We start from the raw sequence: 19,839 nt of genomic DNA, 5'->3' as shown, positions 1-19,839 counted from the left end.
GACAGCCCAACATAACTTTTTTCAAGTATTGATTTAACATTACGCAAATATTCTTATCGCATCATCCCTATTATGCATACATTTGAAATGGTAAAACTAAAGAGGAGAATAAGTCATTTTCGACCAAACTATAATAGGAAAGGACGGATGCATTGCAAAGGTGAAACATTTCAGCACCATGGATAGCGAATATTCAAACTTCTAAATCTTAACAAATAAAAGCAACAATGAATAAATGGTGATCTTATAAGTCAGAACATAAACATATTACATAGTGAACGAGATACTGAAATCAAAATGTACAATTTGTTAACAGTAAGCCTGAGAAAGGTGTTTAATATAATTCACAAAGCTCTTACCTCTCCAGAATCTCTCCTCCTACGATCTGGTATCACTAGAGTATTCCTATTACTGCCTGGCGCTATTGTAGAGCCGATACTCATTCTGGGTCCAACTAACATGTACCGTTTGTCTCCAGATCTGTACTGGATGCTGTGACACAGAGTCCCGTCGTAATTTACGTCCTGTAAATACTTGGACGAATAGTCTGTAGATTTAGAGCACTGAATCACAATCAACACGATGATGCTGATGACAAAAAGCACTGAAACCGAGCCCAAAGTGATGATCAGATAAAATGTCACGTCGTTTTCCTCCTCGTCTTTTACTGTGTTTTTAACATCAGAAGCTGCAAAAGCCTCTTTGGGCTCCACAACTTTGACAATCACAGTCGCTGTTGCTGAGAGTGAAACGTTCCCATTGTCTTTGACCAGTATGAGCAGTTTATGCTGGGCCTCGTCTGTTTCTGTGAATGAGCGAAGGGTTCTTATCTGTCCTGTATAGCGGTCCAAACTAAAGAGAATGTGGTCACTAACTTCCGGCAGTGAAAACAATAACCAGCCGTTGTATCCTATATCTGCGTCATAGGCTCTGACTTTAGTGACCAAATGACCAGCGTTCACATTCCGGGGAATCTCTTCCACACCCTCAGCAGAACCGTTAGCGCTGACTGGATATAAGATCACGGGAACGTTGTCGTTCTGATCCAGAATAAACACGTTCACTGTCACGTTACTGCTCAGAGACGGACTTCCAGAGTCTGTAGCGAGCACATGGAACTGTCCTGTTTTCATCGTTTCAAAATCAAAACTTTTCAGCGCATATATAGCTCCAGTTTCAGAATTGACATTCAGAAATGAAGCCAAATCTCCTTTTGTTTTGTCATCTCGAATTATATGGTATGAAATAACAGCATTATCGTTTATGTCTTTGTCAAGTGCGCTAACTGAAAAAATAGATGCACCTGGTGAATTATTCTCTAATAAGAAGATCTCGAGAGGATTTTGAGGAAACTCTGGCTTATTATCATTCACATCTGAAACATCAATGCTTAAAGTCTTCACTGAGGACAGAGGAGGTTGCCCTAAATCAGTGACCGTTAATAAAATATCATAATGAGTAATCATCTCGCGATCTAAAGCCCTTTTCGTCACAAGCGAATACATATTTTCTTGAAAAGAAGGTTTTAGCTCAAACGGAGTCCCTTCAGGAAGACTGCATACTATTTTTCCGTTAGCACCTGCGTCTTTATCTGTTACACTAATCAGTGAAATAACAGTTCCTGGTTTGGAATCCTCAGGTATTAGATTGGAAAGCGAGGTGACCTCGATTTCTGGTTTATTGTCATTTAGGTCTGTAACTTTTATGATAACTCTACAGTTTGTCGTCATGGGAGACTCTGCACTGTCTGAGGCTGTGACGTCAGCTCTGTATACTTCTGTGTCTTCGTAATCAACATCACCAATAACACGAATTTCACCTGTATTCCTGTCTATTTCAAATGTGTCATACACCTTTTTCTTTAAATTGCTCACAAAAGAATATTGTACGTTACCATTTAAACCCAAATCTGCATCTGTTGCATTCACTTGTAATATCAGACTCCCTAAAGGAAGATTTTCAGAAATTGTCACAGAGTACACATCTTTACTAAACATCGGTCTGTTGTCATTATTGTCGAGCACTACTATGGTAATGTTCATAACGCCTGATCTCGCTGGATTTCCACCGTCGAGGGCAGTTAACACTAAATGATGCCTGCTTTGTCGCTCCCTATCAAGGGGTCTCTGCAGCTTAAGAATAGGGATCTTGTTATCCTCACCGCCATCTCTAATCTCCAATTCAAAATGTTCGTTATGACTCAGTTTGTATGTACGCAGAGCATTTCCTCCAGAATCAGGGTCGCGAGCAGCGAGCAACTGAAAATCAGCACCAGGTAAAGTATTTTCTGCGATCTTCAAAATCTGTTCTTTCTCGGGGAAAACAGGTGCATGATCGTTGATATCCGTAACCTCAACGCCCACATAATGAATTTCGAGAGGATTTTCGATAGCAATTTTGAGATTTACTTGGCAGACTTCATTGTCGACACAAAGCTCTTCTCTGTCGATTCTCTTTTGAACATACAACATGCCATTGTTCGGATTTACCTGAAAAGGAGCATCCTTAGATCCAGAAACGATACGAAAGCGCCTGTCCACCAAAGCACTGACATCAATACCCAAATCCTTAGCAACATTTCCTACAACGGATCCCTCTTTGACCTCCTCTGGAACAGAGTATTTTATCTGAGCTGAAACCTGCTGTTCGAAGCAAAACAGAAAAAATATGCACAAAACGATCCACCAGCACTCCCATTTGCGCCGCTGTCTTCTGTCGTCCATCGCGAACATCGGAATGATTTGTCCAACAGCTAAACTGTACATTTAATGACGCGCATTTCATGTGTCATATAGAACTGGAAATCTAACCCAAAATATGGTCCTTCACTTTAACGCCAGCGCAATTATGTCCGTGCACCTTTCTTCTGAACCGCTCGCGCACACAAGCCTCTCCAAATGAGGAACAATGCCCTTCACGTCATCAAAAGCAAAACGGTTTTCCATGCAACATTAGTGCAGCACTGACACCGGGCGGACTGAAGTGTATAGCACATTCTTAAACACATATCCAGAGCGCTATCAGAGTATATATATATATATATATATATATATATATATATATATATATATATATATATATATATATATATATATATATATATATATATATATATATATATATATATATATATATATATATATATAACCTTTATGTATTTCTTTTCATTACACAATTTTATTGACTCCATTACGAAAATACAATTTCCTCATTGTAATTGTCAGTATATAATATTTGAAGTAAACACATTGGATGTGTAAATATTCACAAAACAGACTGAAATTTTTTATAAATTCAAATAATTCGATATCACGATATTTTATGATATCCTTACCTCTCCAGAATCTCTCCTCCTGCGATCTGGTATCACTAGAGTATTCCTATTACTGCCTGGCGCTATTGTAGAGCCGATACTCATTCTGGGTCCAACTAACATGTACCGTTTGTCTCCAGATCTGTACTGGATGCTGTGACACAGAGTCCCGTCGTAATTTGTTTCTTGTAAATACTTGGACGAATAGTCTGTAGATTTAGAGCACTGCATCACAATCAACACGATGATGCTGATGACAAAAAGCACTGAAACCGAGCCCAAAGTGATGATCAGATAAAATGTCACGTCGTTTTCCTCCTCGTCTTTTACTGCGTTTTTAACATCAGAAGCTGCAAAAGCCTCTTTGGGCTCCACAACTTTGACAATCACAGTCGCTGTTGCTGAGAGTGAAACGTTCCCATTGTCTTTGACCAGTATGAGCAGTTTATGCTGGGCCTCGTCTGTTTCTGTGAATGAGCGAAGGGTTCTTATCTGTCCGGTATAGCGGTCCAAACTAAAGAGACTGTGGTCACTAACTTCCTGCAGTGAAAACAATAACCAGCCGTTGTATCCTATATCTGCGTCATAGGCTCTGACTTTAGTCACCAAATGACCAGCGTTCACATTCCGGGGAATCTCTTCCACACCCTCAGCAGAACCGTTAGCGCTGACTGGATATAAGATCACTGGAACGTTGTCGTTCTGATCCAGAATAAACACGTTCACTGTGACGTTACTGCTCAGAGACGGACTTCCAGAGTCTGTAGCAGCAACTTTAAACTGGAACTTTTTAACAGTCTCAAAGTCAAAACATTTTAAGGCATGAATTACGCCCGTTTCTGAATTAATGTTGAGGAATGAAGCGAAGTCAATCTGCGTCCCGTCACCTCTAATTAGATGATATGAAATTAAAGCATTGTCATTCACATCTTTGTCAAACGCAGTTACTGAGAAGACAGATGTACCTGGTACGTTATTTTCCATTAAATATAGTTCGAGGGGATTTTGAATAAATTCCGGACTGTTGTCATTCACATCAGACACCTGTACGGTTAAAGTCTTAATTGAGGTCAGAGGGGGTTGACCTAGATCTGTCGCAACTATTGTGATCTCATAATAAGACATGGCTTCTCTGTCTAAAAACGTTTTGGATACTAAGGAATACATATTGTGCTGAACAGACGGTTTGAGTTCAAATGGCACATTAGAAGACAAAGTGCATAAAACTTTGCCGTTTACACCAGAGTCTTTATCTGACACACTAATGAGCGAAATTACAGTTCCAGGTTTTGAATCTTCCGGAATAATATTAGAGAGTGACGTAATCTCTATTTCAGGGGTGTTATCGTTCACATCTAAGATTTTCACTATAACTCTACAGTCTACTGTCATTGGAGGTGTCCCCTTATCAGACGCAAAGACATCTAGTCTGTACACCTCAACGTTTTCAAAATCAATATTATCCTTAACTCGAATTTCCCCTGAGACACTGTCCAACACAAACATGTTATTAACTTTACTGTTTAGATTGCCACCTAGGCTATATCGCACTTCTCCATTCAACCCCTCGTCAATATCAGTAGCATTAACTTTCATCACAACTGTATCAGCTGGCACATTTTCTTGTAAGTTAACAGTGTAAACCTCTTGGCTAAATACAGGGCGATTGTCATTGTTATCGAGAACCGTGACAGTAATATTTAATACTCCTGATTTGGGCGGACTTCCCCCGTCAACAGCTGTTAATATTAAATTATGTTCAGCTTGGTGTTCTCTATCCAGAGGTCTCCGTAAAAGCAGGAATGGGTTTTTTTCGTCGCCCCTGTCCCGTATTTCTAAGTCAAAATGTTCATTTTGGCTCAGTTTGTATGATCGCACAGAATTTGCACTAATATCTGGATCACGCGCAGCTTGTAACTGGAAGCGCGCTCCTGGCTGGGTGCTCTCTGCAATTTCGACTCTCTGCTTTTTCTCTGGAAAACTAGGCGAATGATCATTCACGTCCGTAATCTCAACTGCTACATAATGGACCTCTAAAGGATCTTCCACAACTGTCTTAATGTTCACAATGCAAGCCGTGTTTCCGTCACAGACATCTTCTCTGTCGATCCGTTTATGCACATACAAAATGCCATTGTTCTGATTTACTTGGAAAAGCGTTTCCTCAGACCCAGAAACAATACGAAACCGTCTGTCCTCTAAAGCGTTGATCTCGAGACCCAAATCCTTAGCAATATTTCCCACAATAGATCCCACTTGTACCTCCTCTGAAATAGAATATCTTACTTGAGCTGAAATCTGCTGCTTGAAACACAGCAGTAAAGAGAAACACAGAGAAATCCACCAGTACTCCAATCTGCGTCTTTGTCCTCCGGATTCCATGTTAAACGATTTCACTAAACAGTCTTGCTTGCAGAATATCAAGTATCACTTCAGCGTACGAGCGTAAACTTCCATTTCTTGTAATATGTCTTATATATAACACAAACGCAACGATTGTATGGTTTACGACGGAAGATCGTCGAGGCCGTTTCGTGTTCACCCTCTGCCCAGAAGAAAACAGACCTGCGCATGGTGTACCGATGGGAAGGACGAAACCTCTTTCACCCTATATTACACTGACACCGTCTGGTTAAAACTAATATAGCAATTGATGCATTTTGAGATTCACTTACAAATGTAGAGAAATAGATATTAAATATAGAACTTTTTTATATAAATAGATTTAAATACTAAACATTAAAAATTCGAAATAAATGGTCAACGACCCTGAAAGAAGAAGAGAGAGTTCAGCACCACGGACAGCACCACACACGCGCTTTATAGATGATTGGCTTGGACTACAAAATTACTATTATTATTTATTTATTTATTTATTTTTTAACAACAAATTCATTAACCAGTCTTATTTAATTCCACTGAAAAACTGAATAATATCAAGCGAAAACCCCAAAACACATCAACAGTAACAGATAGTTAAAACTCAAATTTCTTTATAAAAGTTGAAGGGCGCTTACCTCTCCGGAATCTCTCCTCCTGCGATCTGGTATCACTAGAGTATTCCTATTACTGCCTGGTGCTATTGTAGAGCCGATACTCATTCTGGGTCCAACTAACATGTACCGTTTGTCTCCAGATCTGTACTGGATGCTGTGACACAGAGTCCCGTCGTAATTTGTCTCCTGTAAATACTTGGACGAATAGTCTGTAGATTTAGAGCACTGCATCACAATCAACACGATGATGCTGATGACAAAAAGCACTGAAACCGAGCCCAAAGTGATGATCAGATAAAATGTCACGTCGTTTTCCTCCTCGTCTTTTACTGTGTTTTTAACATCAGAAGCTGCAAAAGCCTCTTTGGGCTCCACAACTTTGACAATCACAGTTGCTGTTGCTGAGAGTGAAACGTTCCCATTGTCTTTGACCAGTATGAGCAGTTTATGCTGGGCCTCGTCTGTTTCTGTGAATGAGCGAAGGGTTCTTATCTGTCCTGTATAGCGGTCCAAACTAAAGAGACTGTGGTCACTAACTTCCTGCAGTGAAAACAATAACCAGCCGTTGTATCCTATATCTGCGTCATAGGCTCTGACTTTAGTGACCAAATGACCAGCGTTCACATTCCGGGGAATCTCTTCCACACCCTCAGCAGAACCGTTAGCGCTGACTGGATATAAGATCACTGGAACGTTGTCGTTCTGATCCAGAATAAACACGTTCACTGTCACGTTACTGCTCAGAGACGGACTTCCAGAGTCTGTGGCGAGAACATGGAACTGAGATGTTTTTAACGTTTCAAAGTCAAAACTCTTTAGCGAATAAACAACACCTGTTTCGGAATTTATATTCAAGAAAGACGACAAATCATTGTGTGTTCCATCACCTCTAATTATGTGATACGATATCACGGCATTTTCAGCACTGTCTCTATCAGAGGCGCTCACTGAAATTATAGAGGAACCGGCAGCATTATTTTCCACTAAGTAAAGATCTAGAGGATTTATTAAAAATACTGGAGCATTATCATTTACATCAGAAATCTGAACGCTTAGTGTAGTCGATGCAGTCAAAGACGGCTGTCCTAAGTCAGAGGCGGTAATTGTAATTTCATACTGTGAATCAGTTTCTCTATCTAACCGATCTTTTGTAACTAAAGAGTACATATTGTCTTTAAAGGAAGGCTTTAGCTCAAAGGGAATATTTTTGTTTAACTGACAAATCACTTTACCGTTGATCCCGGAGTCTTTATCAGTCACACTGATGAGAGAAATTACCGTTCCAGGTTTAGAATCTTCAGGGATGTTCTTAGAAAGTGACGTAATCTCAATCTCTGGCCGGTTGTCATTCACATCAATAATTTTAATAACAACTCTACAGTTTGCAGACATGGGAGGATGCCCCTTATCTGATGCCTGAATATCGAGTTTATAAACTTCTGTATCTTCAAAATCCACTTCCCCATTTACACGTATTTCACCTGTGACCTGATCGAGCTCAAACACATCATGCACTTTGCTGTTTAACGTCGCAAAACTGTATTCGATTTCACTGTTTTGGCCCTCATCCACATCAGTAGCATTTACTCGAAGAACCACGGTGCCAATATCAGCTGTCTCTTGCAATGTTGCAGAATATGTCTCTCGACTAAATACAGGGCGATTATCATTTGTATCTAGAATAATAATTGTAATGTTAACAGACCCAGATTTCGGAGGATTCCCTCCATCAACTGCTGTTAGAAGCAGCTTGTATGTCGTTGTAATCTCTCTATCAACAGCCTTCTTTAGAACTAAAAATGGCATTTTATCCTCATCACTTTCTCTAACTCTAATTTCAAAATGATCATTAGGACTTAACTTATAGGAACGGACCGAATTAGTCCCAGAATCGCGATCTCTAGCAGCTTGTAACTGATAATCAGCACCAGGCAGCGTATTTTCAGAAATTCTGAGGCGCTGCTCTTTATCAGGAAAACTAGGAGAGTGGTCGTTTACATCTAATATTTCTACCTCCACATAATGTATCTCGAGAGGATTTTCAATGACGGTTTTTAAATTCACCATACAAACACCGCTGCCAACACACAAAGACTCTCTGTCGATTTTCTTACAAACATACAAAATGCCATTTTCCTGATTGATCTGAAAAAGCTCCTCTTTAGATCCAGAAACGATTCGAAACTGCCTGTCCACCAAGCTACTTACTTCAAGACCCAAATCCTTAGCAATATTTCCCACAGTGGTTCCTTCTTTCACTTCTTCTGGAATTGAATATCGTATCTGAGCTGAAACCTGCAGTCCGAAGTCAAGAAGAAAAGAAATACACAGAGCAATCCAGCAGTACTCCCATCTGCGCCTTTGTCCTCCGGCTTCCATCGCGAGCGATTTATTAGCGCTTTCTCTAAAGGCAACTGTATCCTCGATTATTAGAGGCCGTAGTAGATGTTTATGGCAAGCACATCATGAGCAAATTACAAAATATGAAACCAGTCCTTTTTAAGTATCGTCAGTAGAGTATTGTCGATTCATCCCGAGCCTTCGGTGTATGTGTGTGCGAGTGTGTGTGCAAACACAATACAGCCCCATTCACGTCATCATCAGGGGCAGGACTCAAGACACTGGACAAATGCTAGTGCAACACCGACACCAAGTGGTTTATAATACTTAAAAACATTTTTAAAAATAATTACTGTCAGTTGTAAATAATAATGAAATGATGTAAACGTAAATCTGTGAGAAGTATAGCTTAGAATCAACATTAAGTAGATTTAAGTTTACAAACTTTCAGTATTTTTCGACGACTAACAGTGATGTTTTTGAGTTTTCATGACATCCGAAACAAGTAGTTTAAACATGTTTAATGTCACATAAAAAAACGCCTTTAACAAATTCCCAAAGAACTGCATCTAATTTCAGCACCAACGCAGCGGACAGCTCCCTGCGAGCAGTTACTTACAATACGATCAGACACAGATGTCAATATTAAGTACTGAACAAGTTTTTGAGCTATAAAATCACAGTTCTGTAAAAGCAGAGCATTTTGAAGGAATAAGTTATAACGAATAATATTTAAAAAAAAATGTTTAAAAAAAATCAAAGCAATACGGTGACCGTAATTATAATGAACTGAATATTCTTACCTCTCCAGAATCTCTCCTCCTGCGATCTGGTATCACTAGAGTATTCCTATTACTGCCTGGCGCTATTGTAGAGCCGATACTCATTCTGGGTCCAACTAACATGTACCGTTTGTCTCCAGATCTGTACTGGATGCTGTGACACAGAGTCCCGTCGTAATTTGCATCCTGTAAATACTTGGACGAATAGTCTGTAGATTTAGAGCACTGCATCACAATCAACACGATGATGCTGATGACAAAAAGCACTGAAACCGAGCCCAAAGTGATGATCAGATAAAATGTCACGTCGTTTTCCTCCTCGTCTTTTACTGCGTTTTTAACATCAGAAGCTGCAAAAGCCTCTTTGGGCTCCACAACTTTGACAATCACAGTCGCTGTTGCTGAGAGTGAAACGTTCCCATTGTCTTTGACCAGTATGACCAGTTTATGCTGGGCCTCGTCTGTTTCTGTGAATGAGCGAAGGGTTCTTATCTGTCCTGTATAGCGGTCCAAACTAAAGAGACTGTGGTCACTAACTTCCTGCAGTGAAAACAATAACCAGCCGTTGTATCCTATATCTGCGTCATAGGCTCTGACTTTAGTCACCAAATGACCAGCGTTCACATTCCGGGGAATCTCTTCCACACCCTCAGCAGAACCGTTAGCGCTGACTGGATATAAGATCACTGGAACGTTGTCGTTCTGATCCAGAATAAACACGTTCACTGTCACGTTACTGCTCAGAGACGGACTTCCAGAGTCTGTGGCGAGAACATGGAACTGAGATGTTTTTAACGTTTCAAAGTCAAAACTCTTTAGCGAATAAACAACACCTGTTTCGGAATTTATATTCAAGAAAGACGACAAATCATTGTGTGTTCCATCACCTCTAATTAAGTGATACGATATCACGGTATTTTCAGCACTGTCTCTATCAGAGGCGCTGACTGAAATTATAAAGGAACCGGCAGCATTATTTTCCACTAAGTAAAGATCTAGAGGATTTATTAAAAATTCTGGAGCATTATCATTTACATCAGAAATCTGAACGCTTAGTGTAGTCGATGCAGTCAAAGACGGCTGTCCTAAGTCAGAGGCGATAATTGTAATTACATATTGTGAATCAGTTTCTCTATCTAACCGATCTTTTGTTACTAAAGAGTACATATTGTCTTTAAAGGAAGGCTTTAGCTCAAAGGGAATATTTTTGTTTAACTGGCAAATCACTTTACCGTTGATCCCGGAGTCTTTATCAGTCACACTGATGAGAGAAATTACCGTTCCAGGTTTAGAATCTTCAGGGATGTTCTTAGAAAGTGACGTAATCTCAATCTCTGGCCGGTTGTCATTCACATCAATAATTTTAATAACAACTCTACAGTTTGCAGACATGGGAGGATGCCCATTATCTGATGCCTGAATATCGAGTTTATAAACTTCTGTATCTTCAAAATCCACTTCCCCCTTTACACGTATTTCACCTGTGACCTGATCGAGCTCAAACACATCATGCACTTTACTGTTTAACGTTGCAAAACTGTATTCAATATCATTATTCTGGCCCTCATCCATATCAGTAGCATTTACTCGAAGAACCACGGTGCCAATAGCAGAGTTCTCTTCTAGTGTCACTGAATATGTCTCACGACTAAATACAGGTTGATTATCATTTATATCTAGAACAGTAATATTAATAGTAAGAGTCCCAGATTTCGGAGGATTCCCTCCATCAACTGCCGTTAGAAGCAGCTCGTATGTCGTTGTAATCTCTCTATCAACAGCCTTCTTAAGAACTAAAAATGGCATTTTATCCTCATCACTTTCTCTATCTCGAATTTCAAAATGATCATTAGGACTTAACTTATAGGACCGGACCGAATTAGTCCCAGAATCGGGATCTCTGGCAGCTTGTAACTGATAATTAGCACCAGGCAGCGTATTTTCATAAATTTTTAGACGCTGCTCATTTTCAGGGAAACTAGGAGAGTGATCATTTATATCTAATATTTCTACTTCTACATAATGTATCTCGAGAGGATTTTCAATAACGGTTTTTAAATTCACCATACAAACACCGCTGCCAACACACAAAGACTCTCTGTCGATTTTCTTACGAACATACAAAATGCCATTTTCCTGATTGATCTGAAAAAGCTCCTCTTTAGATCCAGAAACGATTCGAAACTGCCTGTCCACCAAGCTACTTACTTCAAGACCCAAATCCTTAGCAATATTTCCCACAGTGGTTCCTTCTTTCACTTCTTCTGGAATTGAATATCTTATCTGAGCTGAAACCTGCTGTCCGGAGTCAAGAAGAAAAGAAATACACAGAGCAATCCAGCAGTACTCCCATCTGCGCCTTTGTCCTCCGGCTTCCATCGCGAGCGATTTATTAGCGCTTTCTCTAAAGGCAACTGTATCCTCGATTATTAGAGGCCGTAGTAGATGTTTATGGCAAGCACATCATGAGCAAATTACAAAATATGAAACCAGTCCTTTTTAAGTATCGTCAGTAGAGTATTGTCGATTCATCCCGAGCCTTCAGTGTATGTGTGTGAGTGTGTGTGTGTGTGTGTGCAAACACAATACAGCCCCATTCACGTCATCATCAGGGGCAGGACTCAAGACACTGGACAAATGCTAGTGCAACACCGACACCAAGTGGTTTATAATACTTAAAAACATTTTTAAAAATAATTACTGTCAGTTGTAAATAATAATGAAGTGACGTAAACGTAAATCTGTGAGAAGTATAGCTTAGAATCAACATTAAGTAGATTTAAGTTTACAAACTTTCAGTATTTTTCGACGACTAACAGTGATGTTTTTGAGTTTTCATGACATCCGAAACAAGTAGTTTAAACATTTTTAATGTCACATAAAAAAACGCCTTTAACAAATTCCCAAAGAACTGCATCTAATTTCAGCACCAACGCAGCGGACAGCTCCCTGCGAGCAGTTACTTACAATACGATCAGACACAGATGTCAAAAAGTACTGAACAAGTTTTTGAGCTATGAAATCACAGCTCTGTAAAAGCAGAGCATTTTGAAGGAATAAGTTATAACGAACAATATATTTTTTTTTAAATAAACAAAGCAATACGGTGACCGTAATTATAATGAACTGAATATTCTTACCTCTCCAGAATCTCTCCTCCTGCGATCTGGTATCACTAGAGTATTCCTATTACTGCCTGGCGCTATTGTAGAGCCGATACTCATTCTGGGTCCAACTAACATGTACCGTTTGTCTCCAGATCTGTACTGGATGCTGTGACACAGAGTCCCGTCGTAATTTGTCTCCTGTAAATACTTGGACGAATAGTCTGTAGATTTAGAGCACTGCATTACAATCAACACGATGATGCTGATGACAAAAAGCACTGAAACCGAGCCCAAAGTGATGATCAGATAAAATGTCACGTCGTTTTCCTCCTCGTCTTTTACTGCGTTTTTAACATCAGAAGCTGCAAAAGCCTCTTTGGGCTCCACAACTTTGACAATCACAGTTGCTGTTGCTGAGAGTGAAACGTTCCCATTGTCTTTGACCAGTATGAGCAGTTTATGCTGGGCCTCGTCTGTTTCTGTGAATGAGCGAAGGGTTCTTATCTGTCCTGTATAGCGGTCCAAACTAAAGAGACTGTGGTCACTAACTTCCTGCAGTGAAAACAATAACCAGCCGTTGTATCCTATATCTGCGTCATAGGCTCTGACTTTAGTGACCAAATGACCAGCGTTCACATTCCGGGGAATCTCTTCCACACCCTCAGCAGAACCGTTAGCGCTGACTGGATATAAGATCACTGGAACGTTGTCGTTCTGATCCAGAATAAACACGTTCACTGTCACGTTACTGCTCAGAGACGGACTTCCAGAGTCTGTGGCGAGAACATGGAACTGAGATGTTTTTAACGTTTCAAAGTCAAAGCTCTTTAGCGAATAAACAACACCTGTTTCGGAATTTATATTCAAGAAAGACGACAAATCATTCTGTGTTCCATCACCTCTAATTATGTGATACGATATCACGGCATTTTCAGCACTGTCTCTATCAGAGGCGCTCACTGAAATTATAGAGGAACCGGCAGCATTATTTTCCACTAAGTAAAGATCTAGAGGATTTATTAAAAATTCTGGAGCATTATCATTTACATCAGAAATCTGAACGCTTAGTGTAGTCGATGCAGTCAAAGACGGCTGTCCTAAGTCAGAGGCGGTAATTGTAATTTCATACTGTGAATCAGTTTCTCTATCTAACCGATCTTTTGTTACTAAAGAGTACATATTGTCTTTGAAGGAAGGCTTTAGCTCAAATGGAATATTTTTGTTTAACTGACAAATCACTTTACCGTTGATCCCGGAGTCTTTATCAGTCACACTGATGAGAGAAATTACCGTTCCAGGTTTAGAATCTTCAGGGATATTCTTAGAATGTGACGTAATCTCAATCTCTGGCAGGTTGTCATTCACATCAATAATCTTAATGACAATTCTAGACTTTGCAGACATGGGAGGATGCCCCTTATCTGATGCCTGAATATCGAGTTTATAAATTTCAGTATCTTCAAAATCCACTTCCCCCTTTACACGTATTTCACCTGTGACCTGATCAAGCTCAAACACATCATGCACTTTGCTGTTTAACGTCGCAAAACTGTATTCGACATTACTATTTGGGCCCTCATCTATATCAGTAGCATTTACTCGAAGAACCACAGTGCCTATAGCAGAGTTCTCTTCTAGTGTCACAGAATATGTCTCACGACTAAATACAGGTCGATTATCATTTATGTCTAGAACAGTAATATTAATAGTAAGAGTCCCAGATTTCGGAGGATTCCCTCCATCAACTGCCGTTAGAAGCAGCTTGTATGTCGTTGTAATCTCTCTATCAACAGCCTTCTTTAGAACTAAAAATGGCATTTTATCCTCATCACTTTCTCTAACTCGAATTTCAAAATGATCATTAGGACTTAATTTATAGGACCGGACCGAATTAGTCCCAGAATCGGGATCTCTAGCAGCCTGTAACTGATAATCAGCACCAGGCAGCGTATTTTCATAAATTCTTAGACGCTGCTCTTTATTAGGAAATATAGGAGAGTGGTCGTTTATATCTAATATTTCTACTTCTACATAATGCATCTCGAGAGGATTTTCAATAACGGTTTTTAAATTCACCATACAAACACCGCTGCCAACACACAAAGACTCTCTGTCGATTTTCTTAATAACGTACAAAATCCCATTTTCCTGATTGATCTGAAAAAGCTCCTCTTTAGATCCAGAAACGATTCGAAACTGCCTGTCCACCAAGCTACTTACTTCAAGACCCAAATCCTTAGCAATATTTCCCACAGTGGTTCCTTCTTTCACTTCTTCTGGAATTGAATATCTTATCTGAGCTGAAACCTGCTGTCCGGAGTCAAGAAGAAAAGAAATACACATAGCAATCCAGCAGTACTCCCATCTGCGCCTTTGTCCTCCGGCTTCCATCGCGAGCGATTTATTAGCGCTTTCTCTAAAGGCAACTGTATCCTCGATTATTAGAGGCCGTAGTAGATGTTTATGGCAAGCACATCATGAGCAAATTACAAAATATGAAACCAGTCCTTTTTAAGTATCGTCAGTAGAGTATTGTCGATTCATCCCGAGCCTTCAGTGTATGTGTGTGAGTGTGTGTGTGTGTGTGTGCAAACACGATACAGCCCCATTCACGTCATCATCAGGGGCAGGACTCAAGACACTGGACAAATGCTAGTGCAACACCGACACCAAGTGGTTTATAATACTTAAAACATTTTTAAAAAAATTACTGTCAGTTGTAAATAATAATAAAGTGTAATGAAATTATGTAAACGTAAATCTGTGAGAAGTATAGCTTAGAATCAACATTAAGTAGATTTAAGTTTACAAACTTTCAGTATTTTTCGACGACTAACAGTGATGTTTTTGAGTTTTCATGACATCCGAAACAAGTAGTTTAAACATGTTTAATGTCACATAAAAACAACGCCTTTAACAAATTCCCAAAGAACTGCATCTAATTTCAGCACCAATGCAGCGGACAGCTCCCTGCGAGCAGTTACTTACAATACGATCAGACACAGATGTCAATATTAAGTACTGAACAAGTTTTTGAGCTATAAAATCACAGTTCTGTAAAAGCAGAGCATTTTGAAGGAATAAGTTATAACGAATAATGTTTAAAAAAAAATGTTTAAAAAAAATCAAAGCAATACGGTGACCGTAATTATAATGAACTGAATATTCTTACCTCTCCAGAATCTCTCCTCCTGCGATCTGGTATCACTAGAGTATTCCTATTACTGCCTGGCGCTATTGTAGAGCCGATACTCATTCTGGGTCCAACTAACATGTACCGTTTGTCTCCAGATCTGTACTGGATGCTGTGACACAGAGTCCCGTCGTAATTTGCATCCTGTAAATACTTGGACGAATAGTCTGTAGGTTTAGAGCACTGCATCACAATCAACACGATGATGCTGATGACAAAAAGCACTGAAACCGAGCCCAAAGTGATGATCAGATAAAATGTCACGTCGTTTTCCTCCTCGTCTCTTACTGCGTTTTTAACATCAGAAGCTGCAAAAGCCTCTTTGGGCTCCACAACTTTGACAATCACAGTCGCTGTTGCTGAGAGTGAAACGTTCCCATTGTCTTTGACCAGTATGAGCAGTTTATGCTGGGTCTCGTCTGTTTCTGTGAATGAGCGAAGGGTTCTTATCTGTCCTGTATAGCGGTCCAAACTAAAGAGACTGTGGTCACTAACTTCCTGCAGTGAAAACAATAACCAGCCGTTGTATCCTATATCTGCGTCATAGGCTCTGACTTTAGACACCAAATGACCAGCGTTCACATTCCGGGGAATCTCTTCCACACCCTCAGCAGAACCGTTAGCGCTGACTGGATATAAGATCACTGGAACGTTGTCGTTCTGATCCAGAATAAACACGTTCACTGTCACGTTACTGCTCAGAGACGGACTTCCAGAGTCTGTAGCGAGCACATGGAACTGGAACTTTTTTACCGTTTCAAAGTCAAAACATCTGAGAGCGCTAATTACGCCCGTTTCAGAATTGATATTGAGGAATGAAGTCATATCGCTTTGTGTCTGATCGCCTCTTATAATGTTATAAGTGATATGGGAATTTTCATTTTTGTCTTTGTCACTGGCGCTGACAGAGAATATTGACTCTCCAGGTGCATTATTTTCAAACAGGTAAATCTCAAGAGGGCTGTGGGGAAATTGCGGTGTATTATCGTTAACATCAGACACCTCTACGCTTAGAGGTGTTGACGCTGAAAGAGCTGGGTTGCCTAAATCAGTAGCTGTTACTGTAATGTCATAATGGGACGCAACCTCCCGGTCCAAACTCTCTTTTGTTACTAGAGAATACATGTTCTGCTGAACATATGGTTTCAACTCAAATGGCACATTCTTTGACAAGCTACAAACAACTTTACCGTTAATCCCCGAATCTTTGTCCGTTATGCTTATAAGAGAAATGACTGTCCCGGGTTTTGCATCTTCAGAAACAATATTAGAAAGCGACGTGACTTCAATCTCAGGTTCATTATCATTGACATCTATAATCTTTATGATAACTCTGCAGTCAGTATGTAGTGGAGGGCGTCCCTTATCAGATGCTTTTATATTTACACTATAAATTTCGTTCTCTTCAAAATCTATTTTGCCTTTGACACGTATTTCACCTGTCACCTTGTCCAAATCAAAAACATCATGTACTTTTCGCTGCACATTTCTGCCATAAGTATATTCAACTTCTCCATTAACGCCCTCATCTGGGTCAGTTGCATTAACAAATGTTACCGTAAAACCGGGAGAGACGTTCTCATTTAACGTAATAGTGTACGTGTCTCGGTTGCATATTGGGCGGTTGTCGTTAGCATCAAGGACCGTGACAGTTATATTTAAAGTGCCTGATTTTGGTGGATTTCCACCATCAATTGCAGTCAAAGTTAAGACGTGCTTCTCTTGATTCTCCCTATCTAAGGGTTTCTGTAAAAGCAGAAAAGGATTTTTATCCCCATATTCACTGTCTCTTATCTCTATGTCAAAATGATCGTTTTGTCCGAGCCGATAGGAACGAATGGAATTAACGCCAACATCCAAATCTCTCGCGGTGGGAAGATCGAAGCGAGTGCCTTTTACTGTGTTTTCTGCAATTTCTACGTGTACGTCTTTTTCTGGGAAAGAAGGGAAGTGATCGTTTACATCTGTTATTTCGACCTCAACATAGTGAACTTCGAGTGGATTTTCAACTGCAATCTTTAAGCTTAGCAAACATGCGCCATTGCCATCACAAATCTCCTCTCGGTCGATTTTCTTATGAACGTACAAGATGCCATTGTTCTGATTTACCTGGAAAAATATATCCTTGGATCCAGCTACAATACGGAATCGTCTGTGCTCTAACGAACTGACATCAAGACCGAGATCCTTAGCAATATTTCCCACGTGTGATCCCTCATTCACCTCCTCTGGAATAGAATATCTGAGCTGTGCTGAAACAGGCTGCTTAAAATGCAGCATCAAACACAAAGCAATCCACCAGTACCCACATCTGCGCCTTTGTCCATCCTTATCCATCGCGAGCGATTACAGCGAAAGTATCCCAGGACCAGGCATGTATCGTCCGTGATACTCACAACAGGATAAACAGTGTAGTGTCACACAATTCAGGTAAATAGTTCAAATGACGTCCTGCGTCGTCAATCCACCATAACCACTAATTTTCTTCGCCTCACACTGGCTCCTAATACAACACTGCGCATGTCACCATCTAGGGCAGGGCATAATCTCTCCATCATAGAGTTATACTGACACCGAGCGGTCAACTGATCATTTCAAACACATTTCTTAAAGCTTATGAATGATGCTGAAAGTGTTGCATTCCCTGTCAAGCCTATTACAAAAGTCACTTGATGTGAAAATGCCATAATAAAATTTAATGTTACTATACTCAAAAAAATGGTGTAGGATTTACCTTGAAACAATTTTCACTCAAAAAGTGCTAATGAATTTAACAAATGATTACAAAGAAACGGTAACACAATTAAGCAAACGTGAAATTTTGAATAAAAAAATGAAATAGTACTCCAATAATCTTTGTTTTATTTACGACTTCGAAAAATTATTTATTACAGTGCTAAAAGATAGGAGATTAAACGCATTATGGATAAAATACATTAAAGACATACCCTGTATAAATACATGTATAATTTAAATGTAAATAAAAATGTATATAGCGAGGAAAAAGGTTTGTATTTATATCTAATAATACCAAAACTTGAAAAACAAAAATGATCTAAAATTAACAATATGAAATACACATGAAAAAAATGCAAACGAGAAATTATGATTTTATGTTTACATCTTTTCAGTCATTTTTGATGATTGACTTTTTTTTTTTAGGATTCCATGACATTGAAAAAAGTTGTATGTGTCAGAATTGACGCCTTTGGCAATTAAACTCAGTGCTCGAATTGAGGGGGGGCTGGGGGGATCCGGGACCCCCCATAAGGTATTAGGGACCCCCCATAAGAAGTAAAAAATATACAATTAACTCTCTGGGGTCGGCGGTCTCGCCGGCGATACCAGCTCACTTTTTTCCTTATCAGTGCAAAAGAGACTCAAATTACTCTGTTAATTTTGATCTTACATATAAGTGTTGTACATCATTCGATCCTGTTAAGTTTGTATTTTTTTTGTGGAACCTCATAATAAAAACAAAGTGTTGTGCTTTTCGCCTAATAAAGAAAAATAAACATGATGCGCGTTCTGCGTTCTCTCTGTCAGTGAAGTCCATTCTGAAACGCGTCCGAAAAATCATCTGTAACTCTGCAAATACTCAGTCAAACAGGTATACAGGCACACAGGCATGAAGCCTGAATTATCTTCTTTTAAATGAAGTAATTTATATAAAAAAATGTTTTTCTCATTTTATGTAATCTGTACGAAAAGAGAGAGATGATAGTCGTTCTCGTCTCAGCTCATTAAAGTTAACTTGACCACGCCCACGGAGCGCGCGCTCTATTCAAACACAAATGCTCTGAGGCGATCCACGCCCACATCAGCTGGATAACCACCGAAAGAGACTCATATTTACGACGCTGTGAGGAATAATAGTACTATCTTAATAATAATCCTGGAAAAAATTACCTCAGAAGTAGGCTACAGGTAGTTTCATTTGGAGGAGCAACGGATCCAGCCGAGGAAATAGGTACATTCTTTATTTTCAAGTGCTTTGTTCTAATCGCGATATGGAATAGTGTCTGTAAACAAAAAGACTGTTTGAATCGCGTTTTTGTGTGTGAATGAATGAACAGCTTTTACCTAACTATATTCCAATACTGAGATG

General features: G+C 39.5%; 5 protein-coding genes across 5 annotated transcripts; all 5 read right to left on the bottom strand.

Moving 5' to 3' along the window:
• Nucleotides 1-344: 344 nt before the first annotated feature.
• LOC130072841 (protocadherin gamma-A5-like) lies at nt 345-2,729 on the bottom strand. The gene has a single exon (XM_056238144.1). It carries the CDS (start codon nt 2,721-2,723, stop codon nt 345-347), a length of 2,379 nt encoding a protein of 792 aa, XP_056094119.1. The 5' UTR covers nt 2,724-2,729.
• A 541-nt stretch (nt 2,730-3,270) lies between these two features.
• LOC130072847 (protocadherin alpha-3-like) lies at nt 3,271-5,837 on the bottom strand. Its single transcript, XM_056238151.1, has one exon. It carries the CDS (start codon nt 5,693-5,695, stop codon nt 3,320-3,322), a length of 2,376 nt encoding a protein of 791 aa, XP_056094126.1. The 5' UTR covers nt 5,696-5,837; the 3' UTR covers nt 3,271-3,319.
• A 469-nt stretch (nt 5,838-6,306) lies between these two features.
• Nucleotides 6,307-8,854, bottom strand: LOC130072875 (protocadherin alpha-8-like). The gene has a single exon (XM_056238177.1). The coding sequence runs from the start codon at nt 8,686-8,688 to the stop codon at nt 6,307-6,309; it is 2,382 nt and encodes a 793-aa protein (XP_056094152.1). The 5' UTR covers nt 8,689-8,854.
• A 574-nt stretch (nt 8,855-9,428) lies between these two features.
• LOC130072874 (protocadherin alpha-3-like) lies at nt 9,429-11,988 on the bottom strand. Its single transcript, XM_056238176.1, has one exon. It carries the CDS (start codon nt 11,808-11,810, stop codon nt 9,429-9,431), a length of 2,382 nt encoding a protein of 793 aa, XP_056094151.1. The 5' UTR covers nt 11,811-11,988.
• A 559-nt stretch (nt 11,989-12,547) lies between these two features.
• On the bottom strand, nt 12,548-18,204 carry LOC130072873 (cadherin-23-like). The gene is made up of 2 exons (XM_056238175.1): nt 15,698-18,204; nt 12,548-15,009 (listed from the first exon to the last, which is right to left on the bottom strand). The coding sequence occupies exons 1-2, from the start codon at nt 18,066-18,068 to the stop codon at nt 12,548-12,550; spliced, it is 4,833 nt and encodes a 1,610-aa protein (XP_056094150.1). The 5' UTR covers nt 18,069-18,204.
• Nucleotides 18,205-19,839: the final 1,635 nt, after the last annotated feature.

Source organism: Rhinichthys klamathensis, unplaced genomic scaffold (assembly GCF_029890125.1).
Source record: "Rhinichthys klamathensis goyatoka isolate OS25496 unplaced genomic scaffold, OSU_Roscu_1.1 h1tg000509l_1, whole genome shotgun sequence".
NCBI lineage: Eukaryota > Metazoa > Chordata > Actinopteri > Cypriniformes > Leuciscidae > Rhinichthys > Rhinichthys klamathensis.
The sequence above is the reverse complement of the archived record's forward strand: the minus strand, read 5'-3'. Positions and strand labels throughout refer to the sequence as shown.